Source organism: Diplotaxodon limnothrissa, linkage group LG3 (genome assembly GCF_057381915.1).
Source record: "Diplotaxodon limnothrissa isolate DT_005_m linkage group LG3, D_limnothrissa_male_GT1.1, whole genome shotgun sequence".
Classification (NCBI taxonomy): domain Eukaryota; kingdom Metazoa; phylum Chordata; class Actinopteri; order Cichliformes; family Cichlidae; genus Diplotaxodon; species Diplotaxodon limnothrissa.
Genome location: NC_140598.1, coordinates 34,995,639 through 35,009,129, shown reverse-complemented (window position 1 = coordinate 35,009,129; position 13,491 = coordinate 34,995,639). Strand labels below are relative to the sequence as shown.

Genomic DNA, 13,491 nt, shown 5'->3' with positions numbered 1-13,491 from the left:
TGGATAATATATCGAGTGCGGGAGAGAGTATGAGCGTGCAGTGTTTAAAGCGTGGAAGTACTGACCTTACCTTTGACTCCGTAAAAGGTGACAAAAACATTAGCGTCCGCTGTTCACTGCGTGGGAAGAAAACTTCTTTGTACAGCGAAAAAAAAAAACCCCTAAACTTCCGAGCAAGCACCGAGAACGCTACGACGTAATGGGAAATCCACAGAGAAACTCGCGGATTCTTCCACCGACCGCTGCGACACACCTGCACCAGGGCAAACATTCGCCTGCTTTACAGGTGAAAATAGAGCAACAGGACCGCTGAGTAATTCATTTTATTTATTTTCTACTGTGTTTTACTTGCATCTATTTGAAAGCCTGAGTGTAAACACAAAAAATATTTTATGTGCTGTAATGTGCAGAAAATAGGTTTAAATGTTAAACAAATTTTCTCCAGTCAGAGAATGTTGCATATAATTTGATTTTTGCATTATGCATAAAGTTAAAAGATTAAAACTAATAAAACAAGTTTTAAAAAGAAACTTTTCCATTTGATTACATTTTGTATGATGGATTATGCAGAAAAAGTAGAATTGGGCTGAAAGATCTATCACTTTATCACTTATTCAGGTTGTAAATCGTGTTTTTAAAAGTAACTAAGTAATTAATTACTTTTGAAAATAAGCAATCAGTAAAGTAATGGGATTACTTTTTTGGGGAGTAATCAGTAATTAGTTACCGATTACTTCATGACCAATGGTCAAGTAACTTGACCAACACTGCTCCCCAACACTGCCGTGGTGTTCACCTGGCAGAGAATTTCTCTCAATACCAGCTCCATAACTAAGAAGGCCCAACAGCATCTAAAAAATTCCAGTGGAAGCTGAGAACAGTCCATCCCCCTCCATTCTTTCTCACCACCTTCTACAGAGGGACTATTGAGAGCGTCTTGAGCCGTTGCATCACTGTCTAGTAGGGTAACCACACCATATCGTTTAGCAATACCCTACAAAGGATAGTGAGAACGGATGAGAAGATTATTGGAGCCTCCCTTCCCTCCATGACAGACATTTATCACACTTTAAACAAACTCATTTTCAGTGGTGCAGTTACTCAAAGTATAATTTGGGAAGTTTCCAGTATCACCATCAGGTGTCACTATGACAATATTGGTCACAGTGAAAGGATAGCAGTTTTCAGTCCTTGATAACTCAAGATTTAACTAAGGGATAGAAAACAAAAACAACATGAGCAGTGACGACAGGACTTGGTGGCGATTATGACTCATTTTATAAAGCACATGTAAAGCATAGGAGGGTAATATAAATATTAGAGTGCATAGCCACAAAAACTCTCTTTCCATGTGCTACCATAAAAATGATGTTTCACAAGAGCAATGAATTACATTATAGCTGGAATCGTTTTATTTGAGTCAGTTCTGATTGACATTTTTTTTTTTTACATTTGAAAATGTAGTTTTTCCTCTTCACTATCACTCCTGCAAGCCTTACTCTAAAAACTATCCATTTGCTTCCGCTTGGGGGCGATCATGGCTCAAGAGTTGGGAGTTCGCCTTGTAATCGGAAGGTTGCCGGTTCGAAGCCCCAGCTCGGACAGTCTTGGTCGTTGTGTCCGTGGGCAAGACACTTCACCCGTTGCCTACTGGTGGTGGTCAGAGGGCCTGGTGGCGCCAGTGTTGGCAGCCTCCCCTCTGTCAGTGCGCCCCAGGGTGGCTGTGGCTACAATGTAGCTTGCCATCACCAGTGTGTGAATGTGTGTGTGTGAATGGGTGGATGACTGGTTGTGTAAAGCGCTTTGGGGTCCTTAGGGACTAGTAAAGCGCTATACAAATACAGGCCATTTATCCTTTTCAGGGTCGCAGGGGGGGCTGGAGCCTATCCCAGCTGTATAGGTGTACACTAAAAATTACTTACTTCATGTTGTGCTTTGAATATAGTTGTCATGGTGAATTGGATTAAAGGACTCAGGTGCGAGACTCCTTGCAGAATGACAGTGGATTTATTTACAGTGAAAAGGTGAGTAACAGTTCGAGTCTATAATCCAAAAAGGGCAGTGCAGTGATACGGCGACCTCTCCTCACGGTGACAGTGCAGTAATAATCCACAACAACTCCTGGTGCCGGCTCCTCCTCCAATCCTTGAACCCCGGTTTAGTTCAACGTTCCAGCGTTGGTTGTGACTCAACCGCCCCGTTAAATAGGTCTGCGCTGGCAAGGTAATTCTGCACAGGTGCGATGATTCTAGCTTAGGACACTCCCCTCCGGTCAACTGCCGTTCCGTGCCACGGCTTCCGGAAGTACACGTTCCAGCAGAAAAACACATGCCCAGGATGGAGAGGAGAACACGACACAGTACACACAAACACCACAACAAATTGGCAAGACGATCAGTGAGGACCGTCTAGCCATGACAATAGTAGAACTATAGCTGTAACATGGAGCAACAGACCACTAGTTTCTTTCAATGCTTTAGTGTTTTAATTTACATAAGAATATGAAATACAGTCCACTTTCCAAAACAAATGTGTACATTGTGTGAAAGCATTCTTTTATTTTTAAAGCCTTTCCAAACATAAAATCCTTCTGCAGTTTATTGTATGTGTCGTTTGATCCCTTATGCTGTAGCAACAGAACAGAAATACCAATAAAGACTCAATAGCTGAAAAACACGTCAGTGTTTTTACTGATGAAGTGTAGGTTTGCATTAGCGATGAGATCACATGATAAGGCTACCACAGACAGATAGGAGCTTAGTGTCACACTTCATGTCATCCAAGCATCCTGCCTTTCCTTCTGCAAAAAACACACAAAAAATAAAACAGGAATCGGTCTCAAACAGTGACACTATGACTCAACGATCCTCTTTCATCAAAATTTATAAAATGTAACAAAAACTTTCTGAAATGAGGGGACAATTTTTAGCAAAAAAATGAGTGTAGCTAGTTGCTAAGACACAACTAAATACAATATTTGTCCACTTATTTTAATTAATTACATTTGGCTATATCATCATTGATGCATGTGTACACAGTTAAAAGCAGAGGACAGTTCTGTGGATTCAGAGGAATATGCATCAGTGTTCACCAGCTACATCAGCACATGCATTGACAATATTGTCATGCTACAAAACGTATCCAAACCAGAAGCCACGGTTGAATTGTGAGGTACATGCCATGCTACATTCACGCTCCGCTGCATTCGCCTCTAGTGATGCAGATAGAAACAAAAAGGCCAGATATGATCTGCGTAGATACATCATGGAAACCAAGAGACAGTACAGACTGAAGCTGGAAGGATACTACAACAACAGGAAGGCTTTCCAGCGTGTCATTAAAAAGGCACACTTCATCAGTAGAAAACTGGCAGACGCTACAGGAGTGTGAAAGCAACGACAACCCGACTAAAGAACAGCTTCTATCCACAGGCCAGCAGTCTACTGAATCACTGACTAGTTGTTGTTGATTATCTTTGACCTGAAAAACTGCTATTTTGTACATACACAATCAATACAATACAACTTCATACAATATAAACATGTTAATATTGCATACTCTGTAACTATCACCACTGTGACAGTGTTGCAACTACTTGCACTTTATTCTAAATTCCGTCTACACCCACAGATAAGCTACAAAGCTCTTGCTTTACTTTATTATCTTCTGTGCTATGTTCTACGCTCAGAGTTAAGTTTACTCTTTATTTTAGTTAGTTGATTATTTAGTTGTGTGAAGGGAACCTGCAAAGTAAGAATTTCATTGCTCTGCATCACCACTTGTGTTTTGCAGTGTATATGACAATAAACTTCTTGAATCTAGCAGTTTTTTTTCTTTTTTTTGATGGGGTTGGGGGGTAGACTTACCACCAAAAGTTATCTGCAAACAGTGGTGCTTATGTTTAGCTTCCTGTCCTCTGCAAAACTCAGTAAAAGCAGACACGCCCATGTAATCACTCCAGGACCAGGAAGGATTCTGTTAAAGCAAAATAATTGCTAATTCATATTAATAAAAAATGCAATTGTTTCATAAACTGCTAGACACCATGCTATTTACCGCTGGAGTATTATGGCCTCCAACCCAAAACTGTCCATAGCCACGTCCAGCACGCTGCACCTCCTTTTGAATCTCGTAAGCTTGACTGGCACTATACACAGATGCAAGCTGTCCTCCACGAGACTGACAGTTTCTCTACAGCGCAGACAAACAGACAGAATTAAGTGACCAAGAAATTTTACATCATTAATGTACTCCAAGCTTTCATAGTATACTTAGTGTAAAAATCAATATCTTTGTTACTTGAGCCTCAGCCCAGGTCATGTATCTTGGAACAAAGAGGAGGCACTGTTGACTGTGCATACTCCATCCATCAGGGCAAGATGGAACCCAGCCACCAAAAGGGTCCTCTGAGGACAAATGGACAAGAAATGTTGATATTGAGCTGCCAGTGAATAGTTAATCTGTTGTCACTCTTCATTTTTTGGCTTTTACGGGAAAAAACTAAAATAAATAAATATTGTTATATTGCATCTGTTGTAAATGGTTTCATTCACCAAATGTCTGCATCTGCATGGGCTGAAAATGTTTTTGGTTGCAGTTACTAATGTAGAGCATGTGCTATTCTAATTTTTTACAGGTGGATCATCGAGATATTCATCCTAAAATAACCATCTTACATTCACCTGGTACAGGAGGAGCATCTGTCAAGGGTATATTACTGTAAACTGGAACAGTTGCAGGGACAGCTTCAGCCACAGACAAGAAATAAACAAGAGAGTTAACACAGTATCATAAATTCAGTACCACAAAGATAAAATGCTCATGAACAATTAACACTTAAAAAAATCAGACTGATTGAAACATCTAAAATCTGCTATTTTTCAATCACGTTTTGTATGTAAAATCTAAAAATATCTACACATTTGCCTTTAAATACTCACAAGAAACTTGGGCAAGAGCCATCATGGTGCACACAAGCAGAGGCACAGTAAGCGCCTTCATCACGGAGCCTTAACCTCTGATAAAGACCTAAAGGGGGTTTCATTTACATTGGGTTTACAAACCAGTGGTGAGAACATTCATTTTAATGAAAAGAAAAAAAACGTTTGCAATGTTACCTTCTGTTCTTCTTTCTTGGTCTCAGTCTGCAGATCCTGTGTGGGGAGCTGAAGACTGCTGGTCTTAAATATGCCTATTCACAGGGGGGGAAACAAGAAAAGAGGTCATACATACTCATAACACACAAAGAAAGAAAAGCAAATATAAATTTAGCATGAAAAATGAACCGGGGCTTTTACTGGCACATAAACGCCCTTATCCTGTGTCAATGAACTGCCGGAAGATCACCTGATTTTTCTCCAGCACAAGCAAAGTTCAGTTTATAATGTTCATGTTTATTCAAGGATTTATCAGTAAAGAAATGTGATAGATTTGTGTTTGAATATGAGACATGACCCAGCACCAGCCCTACCATCCACAAAGAGGCTTTATTATTTAAACTCTTTGTTAAAAAAAGCAGCAGTTAGACACCCTGCATGTCTGTTTACTTTATCTTTGACCTTTTCCTCCAACTCCATTCTTTTAAATGTTTTCTCCCTCTTTTCTATTTCTACCCTGTCTTTCGCTAGTCTGGCTTATTATTGCAATCAACCAGAAAACCACTCTGATAACACTGCACATCAAAAACAAACTATGAGCATGTACTGTGTATTTCTCTCCACTGTGAATTACACACAATATGTTTGTAGCCAATGCTTATAATAACAGATGTCACAGTCATGACTTGTGTGTTTATGGTCCCCGTGTTGCATAAACTGTACTTGACAGCTTTTCTGACTACCCTGTGTCACCCTACCCACAAAAACTTCTCCACCCATATTTGCATATCCAGTATTTGATATGAGGGTGTCTGTTGGTCAGTGTAGCAGGATGCAGCAACAGTGCCAAACAGCATTATAGTAAACAGTTACCCTCAAAACTGCAGATGATCTTTGGCGGAATGATTTGAAAAAGTTCATTTAATTGTTTCGAGGTTTAATTTACCGTGTTGGTTAAAGTTGATTTTTAGAAATAACATCTGACGATTACTCCCATTAAAATATAATCTCTTAGAGTAGAGTTATCTACAGTGAAAAGCAGCTCCTTACCTTGCATTATCAAAAATAAACATGTCTTTGCATTTAGGTTGTGAACACAGATTAGGTTCAGCAGAATATGTGTAACCTATGACACATTTGGAAATCATTTAAATAAATTGAACCAGAGAGTAAAACTTGTAAAATAAATTACCTTGAGGATGTTACTATTTACAACAGATGTGTATACACAAATATTTATTTATTTTAGAACATCCTGTTCCCAGTTGCTCCAGCACCAGGTTTCTTTTTCTGTTCTTGGAAACACAAGCAGAGGAACTCTGTCACTGCCACGTATTACTGGAGCAAACACAGCATCTCACATCTTCACTCTCTATCACACACACACAGTAAGTGCAGAATGATCAAAGACCCCAGTTGTGTGTGTATAACCTGGAAATAACTAATTTTCAGTTCAAACATACAATATTCTTATACCCAGTCTTCCAATCTTAATGGATATGTATGAACATAGGGTTATATATGGTTCTAAAAGTATGTGCTTTTAAGTACATATTAGTATGTGTTTATATATTGTATTTTTATTGTATTTATGTCAGTAAATGTCAGTGTTAAATGTTAGCTAGATATCAGTAAAGTGCAGATAAAAGGTCAGATTTCTTAGCCCTCCAGATTAAAAGTGTAAAGTCCTAGTTATAGGACATATGTGTTTTAGTCAGCCAAGAGACACAAAAACAGTGCTGTGTGATACTACAGATTTTGGTATTGATCTGATACCAAGAAAATACAGAGGCAGTATTGTTGATGCCAGTACCAATACTGATACTCTTAACCAAAAAAGGCAGCTTGTACAGGAGAGCACTGTGTCATGATTTTTATTTATTTATTTGGAAATTATGAACATATTTTAATGGCCACTAAAATCCTTCATTTTGAATTAAAAGCTTCCAGGCAAACGTGTTCTGGTAGTTTGTGGCTGTGGTAGGAACACTGTTGAGCATCTGTGAGTAATGATGTCACTAGAGGGAAGCAAAATATCAGAATGACAACCGCCTGCTCTTCAGTGACTTACCGTATCAAAGTAGAAATTGCAATATAACCACACAAAGGTTCTTTCTCTAACTTCGAGTGGTTTAAATTCCTTCAATCTTACTACACTCTTGGTGTCTTCTCTCAGTATAGCAATCAACAATTGATTCTGTTAAGGAGATCAGGTTGCCTTAATCTTACTACATTATTAAAATAATTTAAGATGTTTATGTTTTTTGGCATTCCTGCTTTCTTTAATTTTCTTAAACAAAAGTTAAAAAGAAAAGGTTTGCATCATGTTTGAGGTTGATGTCTTAAAATATCACATCAATAATGCAAAAGTAAGGCTCTGGCTAGACAGCAGGACTCCAACTGTTTAAGCCTTCAAAAAAAAGAAAAGAAAAAGAAATCATCCGTAACAGTAAACCTGAGAGTCTGATTTACTCATATTAATGTTCAAACTAGAAACAAAAAACAAACAAACAACCCCCCCCCCCCCAAATTTTACATTATGTTGCCTTGTAGCAACCAGCAAAACATGTGTTAAACATGTACTATAGCGTCACCTTGTGGAAAAACTGGAAATAATTAAATCAGAAGCGAGCCCATTTCAGCTGTACTGATGTGTAACCCTACTGAAGGTTTATTAGCAAGAAAAGCCCTAAAAGGCCATTATAAGATGATCTAGGATTGGCAGGAAGCCAAGGTATAAACATCAATAAGGAAGGACCACACCAGGGTAAACAGTGCACAAATTGTTATATTTGACACATAGCAGCTGCAAATCAATGTACTTAAAACAATCAAATAAAATGCTAAATATCCCCCTCCCAAAAAAAAAATAACAAACTAAATTAAAGTGCGCACATACAGCTTTTCTCTGAGTCATATGTATGAATGAATAATGTCTGATGACTGATGGATCATTGGGACCTGTTCTGTTTGTTTAACTGTTGTCCTACCGCTGAAAAAAGAAAGTTTGTAGTCTTGCAGGTATCTGAAACTTTGATGGGAACGAAGCTCTGGATCCAATAAAACCTCAGCAAATCCTATCCACTTTTATCTTAATATAATAACTATAATATTGGCCATATCATATTTACACTGTATTTCCTCCTGCGCGTCCAATCTCATTGTTAAGTTTGCAGATGACACTACAGTGCTCGGACTTATATCCAACAATGATGAGACAAACTATAGGACAGAGGTGCAACAACTAGAGTCATGGTGCCACGACAATAACTTGGTCTTAAACACCAAAAAGACCAAGGAGATCATTGTAGATTTCCGGAAGAGGGGTCATAACAACCATCTGCCTCTCTTCATTGGCAGTGAGGCGGTGGAGAGGGTGAGCAGTTTTAAATTCTTGGGGGTAACTGTGACCGAGGACCTGTCCTGGGGCAACCATATCACCTCAGTTGTACGGAAGGCCCAACAGCGCCTCTACTACCTGAGGAGACTGCGGAGCGCACACATTCCCAGATCTCTGATGTTGAACTTCTACAACTGTGCCATCAGCAGCGTTCTGACGTATGGATTTCTAGTGTGGTTCCCCAGCTGCACCAAGGCCGATCAGCAAGCACTCCAGCGGGTGGTGAAAGAAGCTGGCAGAATTATTGGAACAAGTCTGCCAGAGATCAGTAATATCTTCCCCACTCGCTGTCTGAGGAGGGTGCACAGTATCCTGCGGGACCAACATCACCCTGCGCGCCACCTTTTCCATCTGCTGCCCTCAGGGAGAAGGTACAGGTCTATACAGGCCAGAACATCCAGACTGGCCAACAGCCTGTATCCACAGGCTGTGAGGCTCCTGAACTCTCTGCCCCCCTCTCACGGACAATAACCATATCCAACTTCTTAATAGCAATGAACTGGTCTGCATTGGTGCATCATATCTTTATTCTCTTCCCCCTCCTGCCCCCCCCCCCCCCCCCCCCCCCTCCTCTTTCTTAAATAGATAACTATCATATCTGATATCATATCTCACAGTACAATAATATTGAATGGGTTGCATTGTTGTATTTTGTCATGTTTCTCAGGTCTTTGTCTGAATTTCTACGAACATTATTGCTAAGGATTGTCTTATTGCATTGGAGTCACACTGGGTTAAATATGTACACTTGGGTTTTAAGGGGTATTTATTATTTTCTTCTTTTTTTTGGGTTGTATGGAAGCCCCAAACGCAATTTCATTGTTCTTGACAATGACAATAAATAAATAAATTTAGAATTTTAGAATTTAGACACTGACTTTAGTCTCATGAACAACATTAACTAACTGTTATTTACTAGCTAATCTTAAATGACTGTTCAGCACAGAAATGAAGCCCAACAATCATGTTTTACAGTCCTGTGGTCTCAGCCTCAGATACTTATTAAATCACACAAAGCTTGTGTAGAAACAAACAAATGAACAAAATATGTTCTCCTTCATTTCTGTCAACCACACGTTTCCAGCTATCATGGTTGCTAGGCGACCTGGGCAGTGCGACGGAGGCTAGACCGTCCCATTTCACAAGCCTCGCACTTCTGGCCTTAGCGGTCTTTGAGTACGCGGCCCTTGAGGACCGTTGAGGCTGCGTACTTTAAGGCTGCAGACCCTGAATTGGGATACAGCCTGTGTCTGAACTTCTCTGTGCCATAATGGTTCTGAGAACTACTCACATTTCTGTTATGGTGAACAGAAGAAAAGCACCTCAGTGTCCTTTATGATGTCCAGCTAAATTTGTAGCAAAACAGTTATGTATTTTATATCTGAAGTGAACTGAACAAACGAAAACAAATATTGAATCACTCCAAAGAAGTGAGGCATCAGCCACTTCCGGGTAGGGTGTTGTTTCAGCTCTAGAACAGCAGTCAGCCATGTGTTGCGACCCCTGGTCTCATGTCGGTCCGCCTTCCTGTATGGAAAATCAAGTATGCCAGGAATCACAGGTGATTGGCTGGCCAGGGACCTATGCCCACCAAACTTCATGCAGATTGGAGTGTGCCAGTCCACACACACCATTGGCTGCTGCTGCATCCTCGGACGCAGTGGACCAATGATGTGGCTGCCTGCTTTTACCTGGTGTAACAACCCTTATTGTGTTACATCACCACTGAGGGGGAGTCTCCTAGGGGTGTGTGTGAGAATAGCGTGGCAGCCATTACATGCTGCTCGTGTTCTGTTCTCAGGATAGACCTCACCATTGTAACGGCCTGGCGCCGGCGCCTACCGATCCCCGCACATGTATGTACGGACAGTGTAGAGCCGTGGAGACCTGGCTTGTATGGTCTTATGTTGCTACAAGGAATAAAGGTCTGTTGTTTAATTTAACTGACTGGCTTCGAGTTATCTGGCTAACCTCCACACCACATGCCCGCGGGACCTGCTAGCCGCTCCTTCCTCGCCAGACTGCTGTTACACTGGGAGTACAAAAAGCTGAGGATTCTTCAGTCGTGGAGGAGTCTTTGGTTTGAACAGACTGTGTAGGTTGTCCCTCCTGCCTCTGCCTTTGTGCTGGTGGCTTTTGAATCTCTGTTTTTGAGTTGTTGCCTGTGAGATGATTAGTGTTCTATTAGTGTTCTTGTGTTATTTGAATATATTAGTTGTTTGTTTTTTTTGTTTATTTAAATTGCCTCAATGCCTAGTGCAGACCTTCCCAAAGTGTGGGGCCTGCCCCTTTGGGGGGGGGGGGGGGGGGGGGGGGGTGCAGAGCCATGGCAGGGGGGGAAAAGGGGGGGAAAAACAAAAAGGCTTGGACACTGCGGGGCGGCCACAGAAACGCAAGATGAAGCATCGCTGAATATGTTTTCAAACCAACTTCATTCCAAGCCAAAGACTAGAAAATAAGGTGAAGCATATCTTCCCTTTGGCTTCACCTGCACAAGTGTCGAGGTAGGTCTCCCCTGCATAACTGCTTTTCCCTTCCTTTCCCTGTGTCGAGAGCAGCGCTGGGCTGTTCAAATCACGGACAAACAGTATCCCACATTCTTGATTTTTAGTTCACAAACACTTGTTGTAATGACTAACTACTCCTGACATTTTGGAGATGTTAGCTCTTTATACAGTAAAGTTACAGCGGGATACAAATAATATCAGGCTGATCCTGCCACGATTTGTTCCCCCTGTCTAAATCATGGACAAACAGTATCCCACAGTTGTTCATGTTTTTGAACCCATTTTGCACAGAGAGGCATTTTTTGAAAATGTATTAATAACAGTGTTGAATATTATTGCATAGGAAAAAAACAACAACTACAGTAAAATAATTACACCGTGACGCCTCTGCCTTTCTAAATGGAGGGACAGTAACTGCGTGTGTGTATGTGTAAGCCTGTAAAACCTGCAGATAGTAAGATTAACAGTATTTTGTCTCTATCTGCTATTCTGCAATTCATCTCATGTAAACAATAACGTGGCGCACCACGTGACGTGAAAAAGGCACATACCTTTGACGTTGCGTGATGAACTCTGTATTCCTCGTTCACACATAGTCACATCGGACTAGGTCGCTAGATACGGACTGGCCCTACATACCTAGACACATCACATTCTTTTCTCAACAAGCGGTGAGCGTGGAAAGAAAGAACATCGCACCGTATCATGTATAATTTGATTCACGTATACGTTTTTGTGAACACCATTGTACACGAAGCGATCTTCACGGGTGGGGGGGCAAAACGATCTGGTCGATATGCCCCCGAAGGCCGTCAAGGCGCTACCGGCAGAGGATGACAGCTATGTCAGTGTTAGCACGCTGAACGCTATGCTGGAACTGTCATGGCGCAGTGGCCCGTGGAAATGGGATGGACTCAAGTGCAGTTTCAAACCCGGAGGCCAGAGGTGTGGTGTAACGAAAAGAGACTTTATTTACAATGCTCAGAGGCTAACAGAAATTGCAGACTAGAATTAAGGAACATAAACTAGATGTCTGAGGCGAGAGAAACCACTGTGACTATAACTAGATGGCAGGGATAACTGGGTGCAGGTACTGGGCAGGGGAAACTGTGGCTAGCCAGGGCACTGAAACAGAGGAGAGAGCAGTCAGGGGAATCCCACAGAGGGCTGCGAGTGAATCTGAGGATAATACACTGAGCTGTCTTACAACAGAGGAAATAAGGTTAATACACACGATGAGTCACCAAGGAACAGACGTGAGGCTGAGAACTGACTAAAGTTGGCAGATAATCTGGTGAAGACCAGTTGAGTGCACCGGTCATAAATACTGCTGGTATGATTGCCGATGCTGTGGAAAACCACCCAGACCACGACAGGAACAGCAATGGGAGTTTTACAAAGATCTGATTCACCAACAGCAAGATAACTTTAAGACATTTGTCCAATTAATCATGGATGGAACTAACAAAAGGTTGGACAGCATTCTAAGGGATGTACAGGATGTTAAATCCAGCCTGCAATTCACTGATGGGGTTGTCACCGAGCTGCAAACTGAAGAGAGGCGCATTAAAAGCAAACTAAAAGAGTTTGAATCGGCGGTCAGCAGCATACGCGAGGAACACAGAGAATTAACAACCAAGATGGACTATTTAGAAAATCAATCGAGAAGGAACAACATTGTGTTGGATTGATTAATAGATGAAAAAGCAGAAACGTGGGAAAGATCAGAGGAGAAAGTCCGACATATGCTGAAGAACCAGCTGGGCCTGGATAGTGACAGCATTCAAATTGAACGCGCCCACAGAGTCGGTCCATACAAGGAAAATGGACGAGCCAGGCAGATTGTGGTCAGACTACAAAGATTTAAAGATAAACAATTCATTTTCTCATCTGCCAAAAAACTGAAAGGTACCAATCTTTACATCGGATTTTTCAGAGTCCATCAGGAAGAAGAGGAAAGAACTGTTACCACAGCTGAGAGCGGCCAGAGACAGAGGTGATATTGCCGTCCTGAAATATGACAAATTAATTGTTAAACCGAGGTCACAGAACGCCGGAATTAATATTTAGACTTCAGCAATGTTGCCATTTGTAGCTGTTGAGATCGATCGGTCTGCAAATGTCTGATCCTATACTTATTCCCGGATTCTCCAGTAAAGATTTTTCAGTGGCTCATTTCAATATTTGTAGCCTTAAATATAAGATTCAGGAAATTCAGTCACTGTTGTCAACAAATACGATAAGTGTGCTGGCTATTTCCGAGACACATTTAGATGCTGCCTTTGAGAATAATGAATTTGAAATAAACGGCTATAAGTTGTATAGGAAGGACAGAAACAGATTTGGAGGGGGCGTAGCCCTATACATTAATGATAATATGGCAAGCAAACTACGTATGGACTTAATATTTGACGACCTGGAAATTGTGTGGGTTCAGTTACACCCGCTCTATGGCAGGCCTGTATTAGCAGGTTGCTGCTACAGACCC

General features: G+C 41.2%; 1 protein-coding gene across 1 annotated transcript; it reads right to left on the bottom strand.

Moving 5' to 3' along the window:
• Positions 1-2,517: 2,517 nt before the first annotated feature.
• Positions 2,518-5,339, bottom strand: LOC146635529 (type-2 ice-structuring protein-like). The gene is made up of 8 exons (XM_085350584.1): positions 5,298-5,339; positions 5,118-5,191; positions 4,941-5,028; positions 4,683-4,745; positions 4,300-4,406; positions 4,057-4,191; positions 3,867-3,975; positions 2,518-2,800 (listed from the first exon to the last, which is right to left on the bottom strand). The coding sequence occupies exons 3-8, from the start codon at positions 4,999-5,001 to the stop codon at positions 2,724-2,726; spliced, it is 552 nt and encodes a 183-aa protein (XP_085206710.1). The 5' UTR covers positions 5,002-5,028; positions 5,118-5,191; positions 5,298-5,339; the 3' UTR covers positions 2,518-2,723.
• Between the last annotated feature and the right edge of the window lie 8,152 nt (positions 5,340-13,491).